Source organism: Mobula hypostoma, chromosome 7, assembly GCF_963921235.1.
Source record: "Mobula hypostoma chromosome 7, sMobHyp1.1, whole genome shotgun sequence".
NCBI classification, from domain to species: domain Eukaryota; kingdom Metazoa; phylum Chordata; class Chondrichthyes; order Myliobatiformes; family Myliobatidae; genus Mobula; species Mobula hypostoma.
Genome location: NC_086103.1, coordinates 139,087,969 through 139,104,466, shown reverse-complemented (window position 1 = coordinate 139,104,466; position 16,498 = coordinate 139,087,969). Strand labels below are relative to the sequence as shown.

The 16,498-nt window shown below is 39.4% G+C and overlaps 1 protein-coding gene across 1 annotated transcript in view; it reads right to left on the bottom strand.

Annotated features, from left to right (window-relative positions):
* LOC134349582 (cullin-5) overlaps positions 1–16,498 on the bottom strand; it is an 82,024-nt gene that overhangs the window by 33,255 nt on the left and 32,271 nt on the right. The window contains exons 8-12 of the mRNA XM_063054127.1: positions 14,750–14,843; positions 12,856–12,986; positions 7,264–7,371; positions 6,864–6,928; positions 1,894–2,026 (exon numbers count right to left, since the gene is read on the bottom strand). Of these exons, the coding sequence (XP_062910197.1) occupies positions 1,894–2,026; positions 6,864–6,928; positions 7,264–7,371; positions 12,856–12,986; positions 14,750–14,843 (531 nt within the window). The remainder of the gene's footprint in view (positions 1–1,893; positions 2,027–6,863; positions 6,929–7,263; positions 7,372–12,855; positions 12,987–14,749; positions 14,844–16,498) is intronic.

The window sequence follows — 16,498 nt, the reverse complement described above, 5'->3', positions numbered from 1 at the left end:
GCACAACACGCTCATGGACAGTAGCTCATCTGACTGGCAGAAGGCACAGAGTGAGATTGAAGGGGAACTATTCTGGGTGACTTATGGTTAGCATTGGGTCCACTACTTTTCACGTTTTATGTTAATGACCCAAATAATGGAATCTTTGTGGCCAGGTTTGTGGATGATACAAAGATACGTGGAGGAGGAGGGAGTGTTGAGGAAGCAGGGAATCTACAGAAGGACTTGGAGAGATTAAGAGAATGAGCAAAGAATTGGCAGAAGGTATACAGTGCAAGGAAGTGTATGGTCATGCACTTTGGTGAACAAATAAAGGCACAGAATATTTTATAAGCAGGGAACAAATTCACTAATGGAGGTGCAAAAGGACTTTGAATTACAAGAAAGTACAAACGGAGTCCTAGTGGAGGATTCCTGAAAGATTAACTTGCAGTTAGAGTTGGTAGTAAGGAAGACAAATACAATGTTAGCATTAATTTCAAGAGGATTGGAATACAAATCAAGGATGTAATACTGAGGCTTTTCAGGCATTGGTCAGACTGTAATTATAATGTTGAGAACGATTTGGGCCCCATATCTAAGAACAGATGTGCTCGCACTGGAGAGGGACCAGAAGAAGTTTGAGAATGATCCTGAGAATGAAAGGATTAACATGTGAAGAATGTTTAATGGCTTTGTGCCCATACTCTCTGCAGCTTAGAAGAATGAGGAAGGGATCTCATTGAAACCTATTGATTATTGAAAGGCATAGATAGCGTAGACATGGAGAAAATATTTCCAATAGTTGGTGAATCAAGTTCCAGAGGGCACGGCGTCAAAATAGAAGCAGGTCCCTTTAGAACAGAGATGAGGAGGAATTTCTTTAGCCAGAGGGTGGTGAATCTGTTTAGTTTACTGTCATGGAAGGCCGTGGAGACAAAGACATTGGGTATATTTAATGCTAATTAATAGGCTCTTGATTAGTAAGGGTGTCAAAGGTTATGGGGAGAAGGCAGGAGAATGGGGTTGAGAGGGAAAATAAATCAACCATGATCAAATAGTGGAACAAACTCAATGGGCTAAGTGCCCTAATTCTGCTCCTTATTGTCTTATAACATAGGACTAAAAAGGGAAATAGGGTTAAATATTATGGAAAATCTCTACAAAGGTTCAAACAAGGACAGCTTTCTCAGAATGGTAACCTTTCGTAACATGGAACTTGCCTGTATTTGCTTTTCACTCATTCAAAAAAGTGCTTTGCACCAGCTGTGAATATATCTAGTTGTTCAAACCTGGGTAACACATTTCTAATCCTTACTAACAATTTCAAAACAAATAAAAGGAATACAAAAAAAAACTGTTTCAGTGTTTTGGTTTGTCCTGCTGTGGAATATGAAACTAATATAGAGAGTCAAAGGAAATTTATTATTTAAGTACATATATATACACTACCCCAGATTCATTCTCTTATGGGCATTCATTGGAAATACAAAGAAACAGAATAAAATCAATGAAAAACTGCATGACAGACTGACAAACAACCAATGTGCAAAAGACAACAAACTGTGCAAATACAAAAAACATAATAATACATAAGCAATAAATAAAAAACATAACTTGTAAGTCCTTAAAAGTGAGTCCATAGGTTGTGGAATCAGGCTGGTGTTGGTATGAGTGAAGTTATCCCCTCTGATTTAAGAGCCTGAACTTGTATGTACATCATTCTTACAAAAACAGTTTTGAATTGTCTTCTGGATAGTTGGCAGCTATAAGAAAAATTATATCAGAAAAATTAGCTGGTTTGCATTTGGGGGCAGCAGAGTGCAAGGGGACAGAGTATAATCTGTGATCATTGAGTGTAATCTGCATCTACAAAAAAGTGGCAAATTTGTATTGTGTCAGACATATACATACCACTTCTTTTAATTTTGCTTCAATTTCTTCTGAAGTAAGCTTCTTACTAAGGGGTGTTTTTCTTAGTAACATATCACAGTAATTTGCTAGTAGTTCTGGGCACTTTGATTCAGGTTGAGTTTTCAACCCAACTCTAAATTCAAGGAAAAGTACAACATTTTAAAGACATAGTTTTAGAATATCTTTTCTATTTCACAAGACATATCAAGGATTTAATTTTTCATTCATATCAGATGAAGTCCTGTGATTATTTTAGCCAAGCTTCTATTTCTTTAAATTAAGCCAACCATAAGAACAGCCTACAAAGAATCATGTTCTGGTGATCATCTTTTCCTCAGAATTTGCAATTTTCCACATAATTTACAGAAATCATGAGCAAAGTGCTTTTAGCCTAAAACAGTAGATTATTATCGAGAGATTTTAAAGCATGCTTGGAATATAACACATCATATGTATCACTGGCCTGCAATGTAGTACTTTGCTAAATGTCAGCATGTTAAAATGAAAAATCAATCAACAATTTTTATTCAAACTTTGATATTGATCAGCTTTCACTGTCTATTAAATTCTTTATCAGTGAGTCTAATCCACTGAGATGCACAAGGATTTGTCAAAAAAAAAAACAAGCCTATAACTGAGTTACTCCTGAGTAGAGGCTACAGCATACCCTTTCACTAGCAAAGTGTCAGCCAGAGAATACCTGGGCTGCATGCATACCTGGGCTGAAAGCTCAGATTAGAAAATCTGCCTGACGAACCTATAAAGTTAACCTGGTATAAGTACAGCAGGACCATTGAAATACAAGGGGAAAATACTGCTGCTGGGTAACAGGTAAGTAAAGCATTTTTTGATTCAAATTTATTTTAAAGATGCACTCTCTCTTAAAAAGTTTTCATTTTGTTTTCAAAATTTTCTGTAAATTAGTCCTATATGATTTTCATAAGAGTTCAATAATCTCAAAGGTATTAATAATCATAATAATGACAGCCAGGGAGCCTGGGAGTAGAGTTTTAACAGCTGTTAAAGCCATTCTACTAGCACAGGCAACCACTTCCACTGGGCTTGTTTCTCCCAATGTTATCTAACACACAGGATGATCCAGAGTGCAAGTGACCAGTGAAAGATTTACTCAAAATATCCACAAATAATAAGTTGCTTAACGTTCAAAGTTTCAAAACAACTTAGATACAAATTAAAGGAATAAAAACTTGAAAAATACATAAATCATGCAAAAGCAAACAAGGACGTTTTCCAAACTATGCTGGTATAGTAAGACTCAAACTTTAATGGGAAAATTGATTTGAGAATTAATTTACATGGAACAAAAGATTGGATCCATCAAGGAAATAATTCCTAAAATTCTAAGGCTGATGTAAGAGTGACCACAGTACTGCAAAAGTTTACAAGCAAAATAACGTATTAAAAAAATTAGTAATTAAATGGCTAACAAAGCTAATCTCTTCTGCCTACACAGTGTCGCTATCCCTCCACTTTCCACACATGTATACGCCTATCTAAACATCACTTAGAAGTCCCTAATGTATCTGCCTCTGCCACACCCCAGGCAGCACATTCCAGGCACCCACCAATTTTTTTTAAAGACATGCTCCTCACATCTTCTTTAAAATTACCCCATTTCACCTTTGCCCTCTGGTGTCAGACATCTCAACTCTGAAAAAGATACCGTCTTTCTATCTATGCCTCTCATAATCTTATAAACCTCCATCAGATCTCCCCTCAGTCTTCACTACTCCAGGGAAAACAACCCAAGTTTGTCCATCTTCTCATTATCGCATATGCCCTGGAAGCCCCACGGCATTCTGGTAAACCCCTTCTGCACTCTCTCCAAAGCAGAGATATTCTTCCTATAATTGGGCAACCAGAACTGTATATAGTACTCCAGATGTGGCCTAACTAGAGTTTTATAAAGCTCCTACATAACCTCCTGACTTTTGAACTCAATCTTTCAACTAACAAAGGCAAGCATGCCATACACCTTCTTCACAAACCTATCAACTTGTGTAGCCACTTTTAGGGAGCGATGATGACAAGAGATATTTCAGGCAAAAAAAGAAAAAGAAAGCAAAAGAAAGATTTAGGAAACTGAAATCAGACAAGGCCCTTGAGGGATATAAAAGCAGGGGAAAAAAACAAGAAATTAGGAGGAGTAAAACGCAATATAGAACAATATAGCAGAAGAACAGGCCACCCAGCCCACCATGCCTGTACCAACTAAGAAACCATTTAAAAAAAAATCCCATCTGCTTTCTGTATAATGGACTGTATGTGTCAACGTGGAACAGAGAATGAGTTTGTAAATCTGGCCGGAGCAAAGGATGTTGAAAATGGTGAGCTGGAGCACCACGGGAGGGATATAGGGCAGGTGACAGAGGAGTGCCAGGCTGATGGCGTGGTGTGGGTGCAGACACCTGCAGCCCTGAGACACCAGGCACGCTCATTTGATTTCAAACAATTGGTTTATTGATCATTACAGAATGCCTCTCTGGTGTTTCCCACTCCCTCCCCTCTCCCTTCCTCTTTTCCCAACCATAATTCCCTTCTCCCTGCCCCCTTTACACTGTCAGTCTAGTACAAGAGATCTATATCAGAATCAGGTTTATCATCACTCTGATGTCTCATGAAATTTGTTTTTTTTTTGAAGCAGCAGTACAGTGCAATACATAAAATTATTACTGTACCGTGCAAAAGTCTTAGGCACCCTAACTATATATATGTGCCTAAGACTTTCCACAGTACTGTATTCAAGTCTCTATCTCATTTCAGCTTCCAGAATCTTGCATATCCATTTTTCTTTTTGATAATCTTCTCATCCACGTTTCTTGTCATCCAACATTCATGAAACTTACTATCCTTTTCTCTCCTCTTCTCAAGAATGAGTTGGTTCTAAACACTAACTAGCTGGTCTTTAAATTAATCCCACATCAGATGTGAATATATTCCCATAGAGTCTCTCCCAATCTACTTTCCCCAGTTCTCGCTTGCTAATATTATGGTTAGCCTCTCTCGATTTCACTTGAGGACCAGTCTAATCCTTATCCATAACTGTCTTTACAAAGTAGTAGGAGATGCCTAGAACATTGCCAGTGGAGGTGGTAGAAGTGGATACGATAAAAGATTCATCTAGACATTCATGAGCAGGCAGGGAATAGACAGATATCCCACATACAAGCAGATGGGATTAGTTTTGACTGGCATCATGGTCAGCAGGCATGGAGGGCAGAAGAGCTTGTTATGCTGTACTATGTTTAACAGATGGACAAAAAGCATTGTTTCAAAAAAAAATGTGTGAAGGCCTCAAAGAATAGCAGGTAAAAAATGGTATGAGAGTTGTAAAGAAGAATGGATGAATTCTGCATTTTGTTCCAGAGGCTTTGAAAGTGCTAGTGAAAAGTGCCAATAACAATGTGAGCTAGCACAGTGGACTTCAATAATCTAAGTGTGTTCAGTATAGAATCAGACTTATTATCACTGGCAGGTGATGTAAAATTTGTTAACTTAGCAGCACAGCATATAGAGTGGCAAGGCAGCATAGAAGTTAGTGCAATGCTATTAGGGTGCCAGCAACCTGGGGTCAATTCAGGTGTTGTCTTAAAAGCTTGTACGTTCTCCCTGTGACCTCTGAGGTATGGGTTAGTAGGTTAATTGGTGACCTATGCGGTATGGGTTAGTAGGTTAATTGGTCACATGGGTGTTATTGGAAGGCATGGGCTTGTTGGGGCAGAAGAGGTTGTTTCTATGTTGTATCCCTAAATATAAAATAAAACTAAATCCAGATTCATCATGTTCTAAAGGCAGAATCTGGAAAAGCGATGGGGCAGCCCTCTGTCACCAGAGTGGTGCAGAATACTGGCTTAAGGAGGACTTTCAGTTTAAGATGATGCTGGTAAAGCACAGTGATGACTTCCGGGTGGCAAACAAAACAAAAAAAATACTGTATTAATCACACGTTTTCCTTGGATACGATTACTGTAATCAATAGCCTGTATCTTTCCTTTCAGAGTTGAGCTGTTGAACTGCCTGTTCCACCAGGCATTTTTGCGGTGTGAACTGAGGTCTTGAAGGTGCAGGACAGCTGCATTCAGCTTGTTGCTCCACAAGGTTTACTGGTCTCTGTGCTGAACTGAGGCTGTGGCTTGAAACTAACAGGCCCCTGAATCAGCTGTAGTGATGACTGACTTTGTGGCTGTGGACTATTTTCATGAACTTCAGTTCTGAATGTTATTTACTTACTATTATTGTTTGCAAGATTTGTTTTTTTTTCACATTGGGTGTTTGATGGGCTTCTGTTTTTAATGGGTTCTATTGGATTTCTTTGTTTTGTGGCTACCTGTAAGGAGACGAATCTCAAGGTTGTATATATTGTAGTGTACATACTTTGATAATAAATGTACCTTGAACTTTGAATTCCCCCTTTCAACTGGTAACAGGCAAGGGATTTCCTTCACACTCACTCTTCATTGCCTCTAGAACAACGATAGTTTATCATTCCTCCCCTCCCAACATCATCTAAGTACAAAACCTCAAATTCCACTAGTATGACAAAAGTCAGTTCTACCACTACCATCTCACTTGCCTTTAACACCATTTCTAATAAATGCAATTTCCTCAAAGACCTAAAAAAACATTTTTGGTCCCCAGATTAAATTCCACTCCACAGCAAGGACTCATTTTGCAAGCACTGGTCAACTTCTGAGGATAAACTGGATTGCTCACAATGTTGGTATGTTACATGACCTGGGAATGAACTACCAACAATTTCTGGACAATCAAGATCAATTACTCCCACCCATCTTTATCCCTTCTGCATTTTATCCGCTGCTTAATTTCACATTGAAATCTTCTGATTACTTGTGGAATCAATTCTGTACTTTCCATTACACAAAAGGCAAATCCAGCCATCTTCATTACTTGTAAAACAATTCAATAGTAGAACTTTTAAACATTCTTACCCTTTTTGTTTCAACGGCAGTTCAAGTTTAAATATGGTGGCATCATTCACAACTGCTTTATATGCCTGTTCAGAAGTTAAATTTTACAATCAGAAACAAATAATTGGTAACTAAATGCATTCCAGTCATGTTCACAGTGTTTCTCATGAAGCAAATCAATAAATTGTACCCTGATGAATGAAAACACAATTTTAAGAAAGCAGATACCAACTTCAATGTTTAATTTAATCAATTTAATTAGATTAAAACAATAGATTGCATAAACAGGAGAGATTTACATTTATTAGGTACCTTGTAGTAAACTTCAGAATTAAAAATTACCATAGAAAAAATAATAAAATCAAAGCTTCAAAACTTTATAATTTGAAAAAGTTTAATTGATTAGCAAAAGAAAACTTACTTTATCTCTAGCTGTAAGAAAGCGAGGATCATCTTGAAATGCCTCTTTTACTAACTTACTAAATCGATTAAACAATGTAAGCAACTGCTCTACATATTTTTCAGAATCCTGTAACAGAAATAAATTAATTTGCTTAATATGAATATAACACATGGTATATTTTCAACATACCATCCCTGGCCTATGGAAATTATATAGTATCTGAACATTATACAGTACTAGCCTCTTGGCAGCTACTAATAATTATTACTAACATTACCCAGATCATCAGTAACAAACTTCCAATTTGATGCTGTAAACATATAGCAATTATATAGCTGAGGGGAGATCTGATAGGGGTTTTTAAGTTTATGAGAAGCAAAGATAGCATGCATTTAAAATGTTGCTGCCAATAATAAAGTAACTGAACCCACAACGTGTGCACATTTACAACTCAATCAGACTTTATTTTACATGTGCACAAAGTCTGTTATCACACTGTCACACAATCTTCTGTTATTCCAATCTCGTTTGTCTCTGGCAGTCCCTACTGTGTACAGGGAAGCACTGTCCCTCAAAGACCTTTCTGGAAAAGGCGTCACTTCAGAGGCCCCATTCTCTAGGTTGATTAAACACTGCCACAGTTATGCTCACTATATTGTCTGCAGTAAGCAGGGCAGCACACACAAAATACTGGAGGAACTCAGCAGGCCAGGCAGAATCTATGGGGAAAAAGTACAGTTGATGTTTCGGGTCAAGACTAAAGGTGAGGGAGAGGAGATAGAAACAGATAGGTGAAACCTGGAGGTGGAGGGATGAAGTAAAGAGCTGGGAAGTCAATTGGTGAAAGGGATACTGGGCTGGAGAAAGGGCAAGTCTAACAGGAGAACACAGAAGGCCAGGGAAGAAAGAAATGAGGGGGAGGAGCACCAGAGGGAGGCGATGGGCAGACAGGCAAGGAGATTAGGTGAGAGGGGGAAAAGGGGATGGGGAATAGTGAGGGGGTTGGCCATTACCAGAATTTCAAAAAAATCGATGCTCATGTCATCAGGTTGGAGGCTACCCAGACTGAATATAAGGTGTTGTTCCTCCAACCTGAGTGGGGCCTCATCTCGACAGTAGATGACACATCATAATAGGAATGGGAAGTGGAATTAAAATGGGTGGGCACTGGGAGATCCTGCTTCTTCTGGTGGTCGGAGGGTAGGTGCTCGGTGAAGCGGTCTCTCAATCTGTCGGGTCATACCAACATACAGGAGACCACACTGAAAGCACCAGACACAGTACATGACCCTAATGGATACACAGGTGAAGTGTCACCTCACCTGGAAGGACTGTTTGGGGCCCTGAATGGTAGCGAGAGAGGTGTAGGAGCAGGTGTAGCAGTTGTTCCACTTGCAAGGGTAAGTGCCAGGAGGGAGTCCAGTGGGAAGGGACGAATGGACAAGAGAGTCGTGTAGGGAGCGATCCCTGCGGAAAGCAGAAAGTTGGGGGGGGGGGAGGGAGGAAAGATGTGTTTGGTGGTGGGAGATGGCCGAAGTTCCGGAGAATTATGTGTTGGACACAGAGGATGGTGGAGTGGTAGGTGTGGACAAGAGGAACCCTATCCCTGGTAGGGTGGCAGGAGAATCAGGTTAAAGCAGACATGCGTGAACTGGAAGAGATGTGGTTGAGGGCAGCGTTGATGGTGGATGAAGGGAAGCCCCACTCTTTGAAAAAGGAGGACATCTCCTTTGTTCTAGAATGAAAAGCCTTATCCTGAGAGCAGATGTGGCGGAGATGGATGAATTGAGAGAAGGGGATGGCGTTTTTACAAGTAACAGAATGGGAAGAGGTATAGTCCAGGTAGCTGTGAGAGTGAGTGGGTTTATAACAGACATCAGTAGATAAGCTGTCTCCAGAGACGGAGACATGGAGAACGGGGAGGGAAGTGTTAGAAATGGACCAGGTAAATTTGAGACAGGATGGAAGTTGGAGGCAAAACGGATGAATTTGGCAAGTTCTGCGTGAGTACAGGAAGCAGCACCAATGCAGTCGTCAATGTAGCATAAGAAAAGTGGGGGATGGACACCAGTGTCAGTTTGGAACATAGATTGTTTCACACAGCTGACAAAAAGGCAGGCATAGCTGGGGCCCATGCAAGTGCCAATGGTTATACATTCTGTTTGAAGGAAGTGGGAAGAGCCAAAGTAGAAATTATTAAGAGTGAGGACACGTTCTGCGAGATGGAGGAGGGTGGTGGTGGAGAGGAATTGGTTGGGTCTGGAGTTCCAACCAATTTGAGGCCTTCCTGGTGGGAAATGGAAGCTCTGGCGGTCTCACTTGACTACAACTGCCCCAGGCTATCAATGCCGGGTTGCTGTCTTTAACCCTTGCCTTACCAAAACTTCAACAAAAGTGAGAAGGGGTAAGTTCAAAGGTATTATTTTAATTAACAGAGTGAATGGTGCATTTTCAGCTCTCCTTCAGCTTCTATACACAAAACATCCACTGATCTTCGAAATCAGAATATTAATAAAAAATGATTTTGCCAGCTTCGTTATCAAGACAGATCTTTAAAATGACTAACTGAATAAGTCTGTCAGTACATTTCACAAGTTCCTGCAGTGGCAAGTGAAATTGGTTGTTTCATTTTAAGACAAATTTTGAAGGATGTAATGGTTTTCATAACCAAAATGCTTGGAAAAAGGAGAGTACATTAGAAGACCAGCTTTGCCTAATATTTGCTGAACAATGTTGAAAACACTACACCAGGTTCCACTGATATACTCTGCATAAATTTGAGGCAATCTATATATCTGCTACCCATCTAACAAGCAACAACTGGCAATCTAACCCAGTTAAGCAAGGGTCTCGATTTCAAACTGTTTTCAGTTCGCACTTTCCTTGGAAACTGTTGGCTATTTTTTTAAAATATCTTGAGGATATCCACACTGCTTTAATTTTGAAAAGCTGAAATACTGGAAATTAGAAATACAACATAGAAAACTTACAGCACAATACAGTCCCTTCAGCCCACAAAGTTGTGCCGAACATGACTCTACCTTAAAATTACTAGGGTTACCCATAGCCCTCTCTGCGTAAAAAACTTACCCCTGACATCTCCTCTGTACCTACTCCCAAGCAGCTTAAACCTGTGCGCTCTTGTGGTAGCCATTTCAGCCCTGGGAAAAAGCCTCTATCAACATGATCAATACCTCTCATCATCTTATACACCTCTATCAGGTCACCCCTCAACCTCCGTTGCTCCAAGGAGAAAAGGCAAAGTTCACTCAACCTCTTTTCATAAGGCATGCTCCCCAATCCAGGCAACATCTTTGTAAATCTTCTCTGCATCTTTTCTATGGCTTCCACATCCTTCCTGTAGTGAGGCGACCAGAACTGAGCACAGTACTCCAAGTGGGGTCTGACCAGGATCCTATATAGCTGCAACATTATCTCTCAGCTCCTAAATTCAATTCCACGATTGATGAAAGCCAATACACCGTATGCCTTCTTAACCACCGAGTCAACCTGCGCAGCTGCTTTGAGCGTCTTATGGACTTGGACCCCAAGATCCCTCTGATCCTCCACACCGGCCAAGAGTCTTACCATTAATACTATATTCTGCCATCATAATTGACCTACCAAAATGAACCACTTCACACTTATCTGGGTTGAACTCCATTTGCCACTTCTCAGCCCAGTTTTGCATCCTATCAATGTCCTGCGGTAACCTCTGACAGCCCTCCACACTATCCACAACACCCCCAACCTTTGTGCCATCAGCAAACTTATTAACCCATCCCTCCACTTCCTCATCCAGGTCATTCATAAAAATCACGAAGAGAAAGGGTCCCAGAACAGATCCCTGAGGCCTGAGGCACACTACTGGTCACTGACCTCCATGCAGAATATGACCCGTCTACAACCACTCTTTACCTTCTGTGGACAAGCCAATTCTGGATCCACAAAGCAAGGTCCCCTTGCATCCCATGCCTCTATTTTCTCCGTAAGCTTTGCATGGGGTACCTTATCAAATGCCTTGCTGAAATACATATACACTACATCTACTGCTCTACCTTCATCAATGTGTCTAGTCACATCCTCAGAAAACTCAATCAGTCTTGTAAGGCACAATCTGCCTTTGACAAAGCCATGCTGACTATTCCTAATCATATAATACCTCTCCAAATGTTCATAAATCCTGCCTCTCAGGATCTTCTCCATCAACTTACCAAGCACTGAAGTACAACTCACTGGTCTATAATTTCCTGGGTTATCTCTACTCCCTTTCTTGAATAAGGGAACAACATCCGCAACCCTCCAATCCTCCGGAACCTCTCCCGTCCCCGTTGCTGATGCAAAGATCATCACCAGAGGCTCAGCAATCTCCTCCCTCGCCTCCCACAGTAGCCTGGGGTACATCTCATCCAGTCCCGGCGACTTATCCAACTTGATGCTTTCCAAAAGATCCAGCACATCCTCTTTCTTAATATCTACATGCTCAAGCTTTTCAGTCTGCTGCAAGTAATCACTACAATCACCAAGATCCTTTTCCACAGTGAATACTGAAGTAAAGTATTCATCAAGTACCCCTGCTATTTCCTCCGGTTCCATACACACTTTCCCACTGTCACACTTGATAGGTCCTATTCTTTCATGTCTTATCCTCTTACTCTTCACATACTTGTAGAATGCCTTGGGGTTTTCCTTAATCCTGCCCGCCAAGGCCTTCTCATGGCCCCTTCTGGCTCTCCTAATTTCCTTCTTAAGCTCCTTCCTGTCAGCCTTACAATCTTCTAGATCTCTAACATTACCTAGCTCTCTGAACCTTTTGCAAGCTTTTCTTTTCTTCTTGACGAGATTTACTACAGCCTTTGTACACCACGGTTCCTGTACCCTACCATAACTTCCCCATCTCATTGGAACATACCTATGCAGAACTCCACACAAATATCCCCTGAACATTTGCCACATTTCTTCCATACCTTTCCCTGAGAACATCTGTTCCCAATTTAAGCTTCCAAATTCCTGCCTGATAGCCTCATAATTCCCCTTACCCCAATTAAACGCTTTTCTAACTAGTCTGTTCCTCTCTCTCTCCAATGCTATTGTAAAGGAGATGGAATTATGATCACTATAAATAGAAATAGAAAATGCTGTAAACACTCAAATATTAACTGTTTCTCTTTTTAAAGATGCTATCTGACATGCTGAATACTTCCAACATTTTTAGTTACTCCAATTCAGACCACAGTGTTTCTTTTAAAAATTGTTCCACTATTGATGACTTTGGCCAAGATCCAAAACTGTACATCTTTTTGTCTGTTTACACACCTTTCTTTCTACCTTTAAGATTCACTTGAAAACTTGTCATCCGCTTTGTATCTCAGATGGTGGTTTCAAATTTACTTTAGTGACTTTCATAAGATCATCTGGAATGTTCTTGCTACATGAAAAAGCTGCTTTAAATAGCAGTAATTCTGAAAACATGACTCTATATTCCATTCTCATTAAGTGCAATTGCATAAAATTTGGATAAAAGTCAATAAAAACATGATAAACATTGAGATTAGTTACAATAAGCAATAAATTGAGTCAGAAAAATAATGGTTGCTTTTATATACTTACAGTAGTTATCGTCTCTGCAGCTGCTACCATATCTGCTAAGCCTGCACTAATAATGTGCTCTTCCAAATCTTTTAACATTGGTTCAATCCCATTTGGAACTTTATCCATCAATGTAAACATCAAGTGTAGTTCTAGAGATTAAAACTAAGATGTTACATCTAATCCAACACAGCAGACACCAACGCAAGTTAAAATAAGTTCAACTCTTTGTGACTGTAACACCCTGAGAAAGGTTTCATTACTAATGAAATGGTTGGTCTGTAGCAGCAGTGATGTCTAGAGATAATAGGGGCTTTGGAGTGACTTTTTTCTTGCTGTGTGCCTGCAACCGAGGTGATCTGGGTCTTTTGTTCAGCGGAAGATGAAGAGAGATGGTGCTAGAAAGGAGTGGACATGGAGTGGGGCCAGGAGTTGATGAAGCCCGGGGGAGATCGATGGTGGACAACCGGAAGGGAAGCCATGAGCTCCAACTTGTGCATATTAGACTGTTTCATTAAAATAGGCCCTACTCTTTTTGTTTTACTTTACTAACTCTTTAGTAAAAATTAATTATAAAGCTAAATCATTTAATTGTATATGGTGTACTGCCTGTTATTTTGTGGTACTGATTTGTAACGGGAGAACACATCACGCAGCATCCATAAAAACAAGAGGTTTTGCACCTCAGATTTCACATGTTTAGCGGGGCCAAAGACTGCCTTTCCTAGACTAACACCGCCAGCCGAACCTAAGGGTTACACCATTAAAAGGCAAATTTGTTTTAAGTATTAATTCTAAAATCAAAAATGCATAGACATTCTACGACCATTTATGAATGAAAGCAACCATTTAGTAAAGCACAGAATATTGTCTCATTTAGCTATTTGACTCAATATTTGGTATACATATTTGCAAGCCAGGAACCTAACGACTGCCATAACATTCCAGCAAACACGCTTTATAGTTTTATGACAAATTCCATATGCAGACCCAGTGATAATTCACTACTTAATTCAAGAATAGACACAATATAATCCAGAATAAATTTACTACTGCAAATAGTTCTGTAATTAGGTCAATGAATCAGAAATATTTTCAACTGATCTTATTTTCAACGTGAACCTTAAGAATAGCCATATTATCAAAAAGTGAGTGCAGATGTACTTCAGTACTTAGAAATGACACTGGAGGACAGAAATGCAAAATTTCACATGGGTTAGTATTCAGAATGAAAAGAAATGATATTTTCAGTGGGTTAAGAAAGTATTTTCTTCATGTGTGACAAATGGATTCTGACACATATGCAAGATATGGTTATACAATTTTGGTTGGGTCATGATGGTGACTGATGTAATTTGTTTAGCAGTCTTACTGAAGCATTTCATAACCTAATCAATAAGTTTTGGTTTGGAAGTTTGAATTTCCTCTGTACTCTGATACCCATACCCAATGTAAAAGACTAATCTATTTTGGCAATTTATAAATTAAATTCTTAGAGAATTCTAATTCAGAAATGAAAGGATAGTGAACACCAAATATGATTTTACCAAAAAAGATGAATAGCCACTGAGAAGCAAGCTGAAACACAGAAAATAAATGAACACAAAATAGATGGGATCCCATAAATTGCACTTTCCAAAAGAAAATCTACAAAATGTGCCGCAGCCCAGACAATCCAGAGGTATGAAAGTAGGAAGATTTGACAATAAAGCATGTTAGAATTGTCCATGTAAAAATTACATAACAATTCAGCCAAAGGATTGTGCATAGTGTTCAAATTGAATTCGAGGGACCTCAGTATCACCTGCAAGCCATTAAAAATTTCCATCAAGAAGACAAAGTGTAATTTGAAACTAATTGCTTTATTGGTACAAATGATAAACTTAATCAAATAAAAAGTTACAACTGTACTTACTGTCTGTCTCATTACGTTTGATCATGCCTGGGCATTCGGCTAGGATTGTCTCTTTAAATGAAGTCACCAGAGCATTAACACAACACTCCATAAGCTGAAATGAAACACTTGTAATCAACAGAGTCCTTTTCAATAGTGTATCATTCTCATTAGAATCAGGGCTAAGTTAATCAGTGGTATTTATTTACTTACTTGGGCACAGAATAGGCCCTTCCAGCTGCATCACCCAGCAAGTCCCAACAGTCGCCAATTTAACCCCAACCTAATCAAGAGACAATTTACAATGACTAATTAACTCATTAACCAATACAGGTTTGGACCGTGGGAGGAAAACGGAGCACTCGGAGAAACCCCACGCATTTCACTGGGAGGACGTACAGACTCTTTACACAGGATGCAAAGTCTGAGCTGTAACAGTGTTGTGCAGGTTGTCAAAGGAGGAAAATTCAACAAGCTAGATTTGCTGAAAATTAGAATAATTAAAGTTGATTTGAATGAGGCACAATGTCCTAAGGGGTCTTGATTGGATGGACTTGATAGAAAAGATGTTTCCTCATGGGAAAATCTAAAACTAGGGGTGACCCATTTTAACAGATAAGGTGAATTTCTTTTACTCTGAGGGTTGCAAGTCTTTGAAAGTTTTTAAGACAGGTAAATTGGATGCAAAAGGTTACTGGGGATACTTCAGTTTACAGTTAGATTAGCCCTGATTTTATTGAATGGTGGAGCAGGTTTGAGGAGATGGGCAGCCTCCCCCGCTCTCCATATTCACTTATTTGTAATCTGCCTCAACTCTGTCAGGATTACTCTCTAAATATGAGCAGGATTGCTCTGGAGTTATTAGTGAAAGTTGGTATAATTCCAGTTTAGTAAACATTACTAAAAACAATTTTAACATTTTCTTTTTAAATATAGTCAAATAAAGTCACCCAAACTAAATACAAGCTAAGCTGGAATTTGGAATGTCAAATTGACTATTGGTGTCCAAATAGGCTTTATTATCCATCCATTTCAACAGGCAATCTGAGTTAAACCATCATTCAGTACACCAGCCTTTATTAACTGAGAGAGTTGAATGATGTAAATCTCATTAATCCCACACATTCTGATCAACAAAGTTTCTAAATCCTAGAGCAACAAAACAATAACCTTTCGTAATCAGAACGCTAAGAGATACAAAAAGCACATAGTGGTCAGTACAACACTTTAGAGTACAGATGACCCAGGTTCATTTCTCACCACTGCATGTAAAGAGTTTGTACGTCCTCCCCATGACTGCTTGGGTTTCCTCATGGTGCTCAGGTTTCCTCCCACAGTCCAAAGATGAAAGGTTAATTGGTCATTGTAAATTGTCCTGTGATTAGGCTAGGACTAAATGGGGGATTGCTGGGCAGAGCCTATTCCATGCTGGATCTCAATAAGTAAGTAAAAAAACATACCCATCCATAAATCATCAAAACCCTGCAGGGCAAGAATTCCAAAATTTCTCGATGCTCCAAACAAAGAATAATCTCATTTTAGATCTAAAACTTATCCCCAATAAGAACAACAATATCTCAGCATTCACTTTGTAAAGTACAGAAATGTACAGGCCATAATGAGATATCACAGTCTTTAAAGTCCAGAGAATAGACACATATGCTACGCGGTCTCTATCCAGGGGACAGCCCAGTCATACCAGAAATCAAGATTAACCATAAAATCATAAACTAAAGAAGCACAATTAGATCATACAGCCCATTAAGTCTG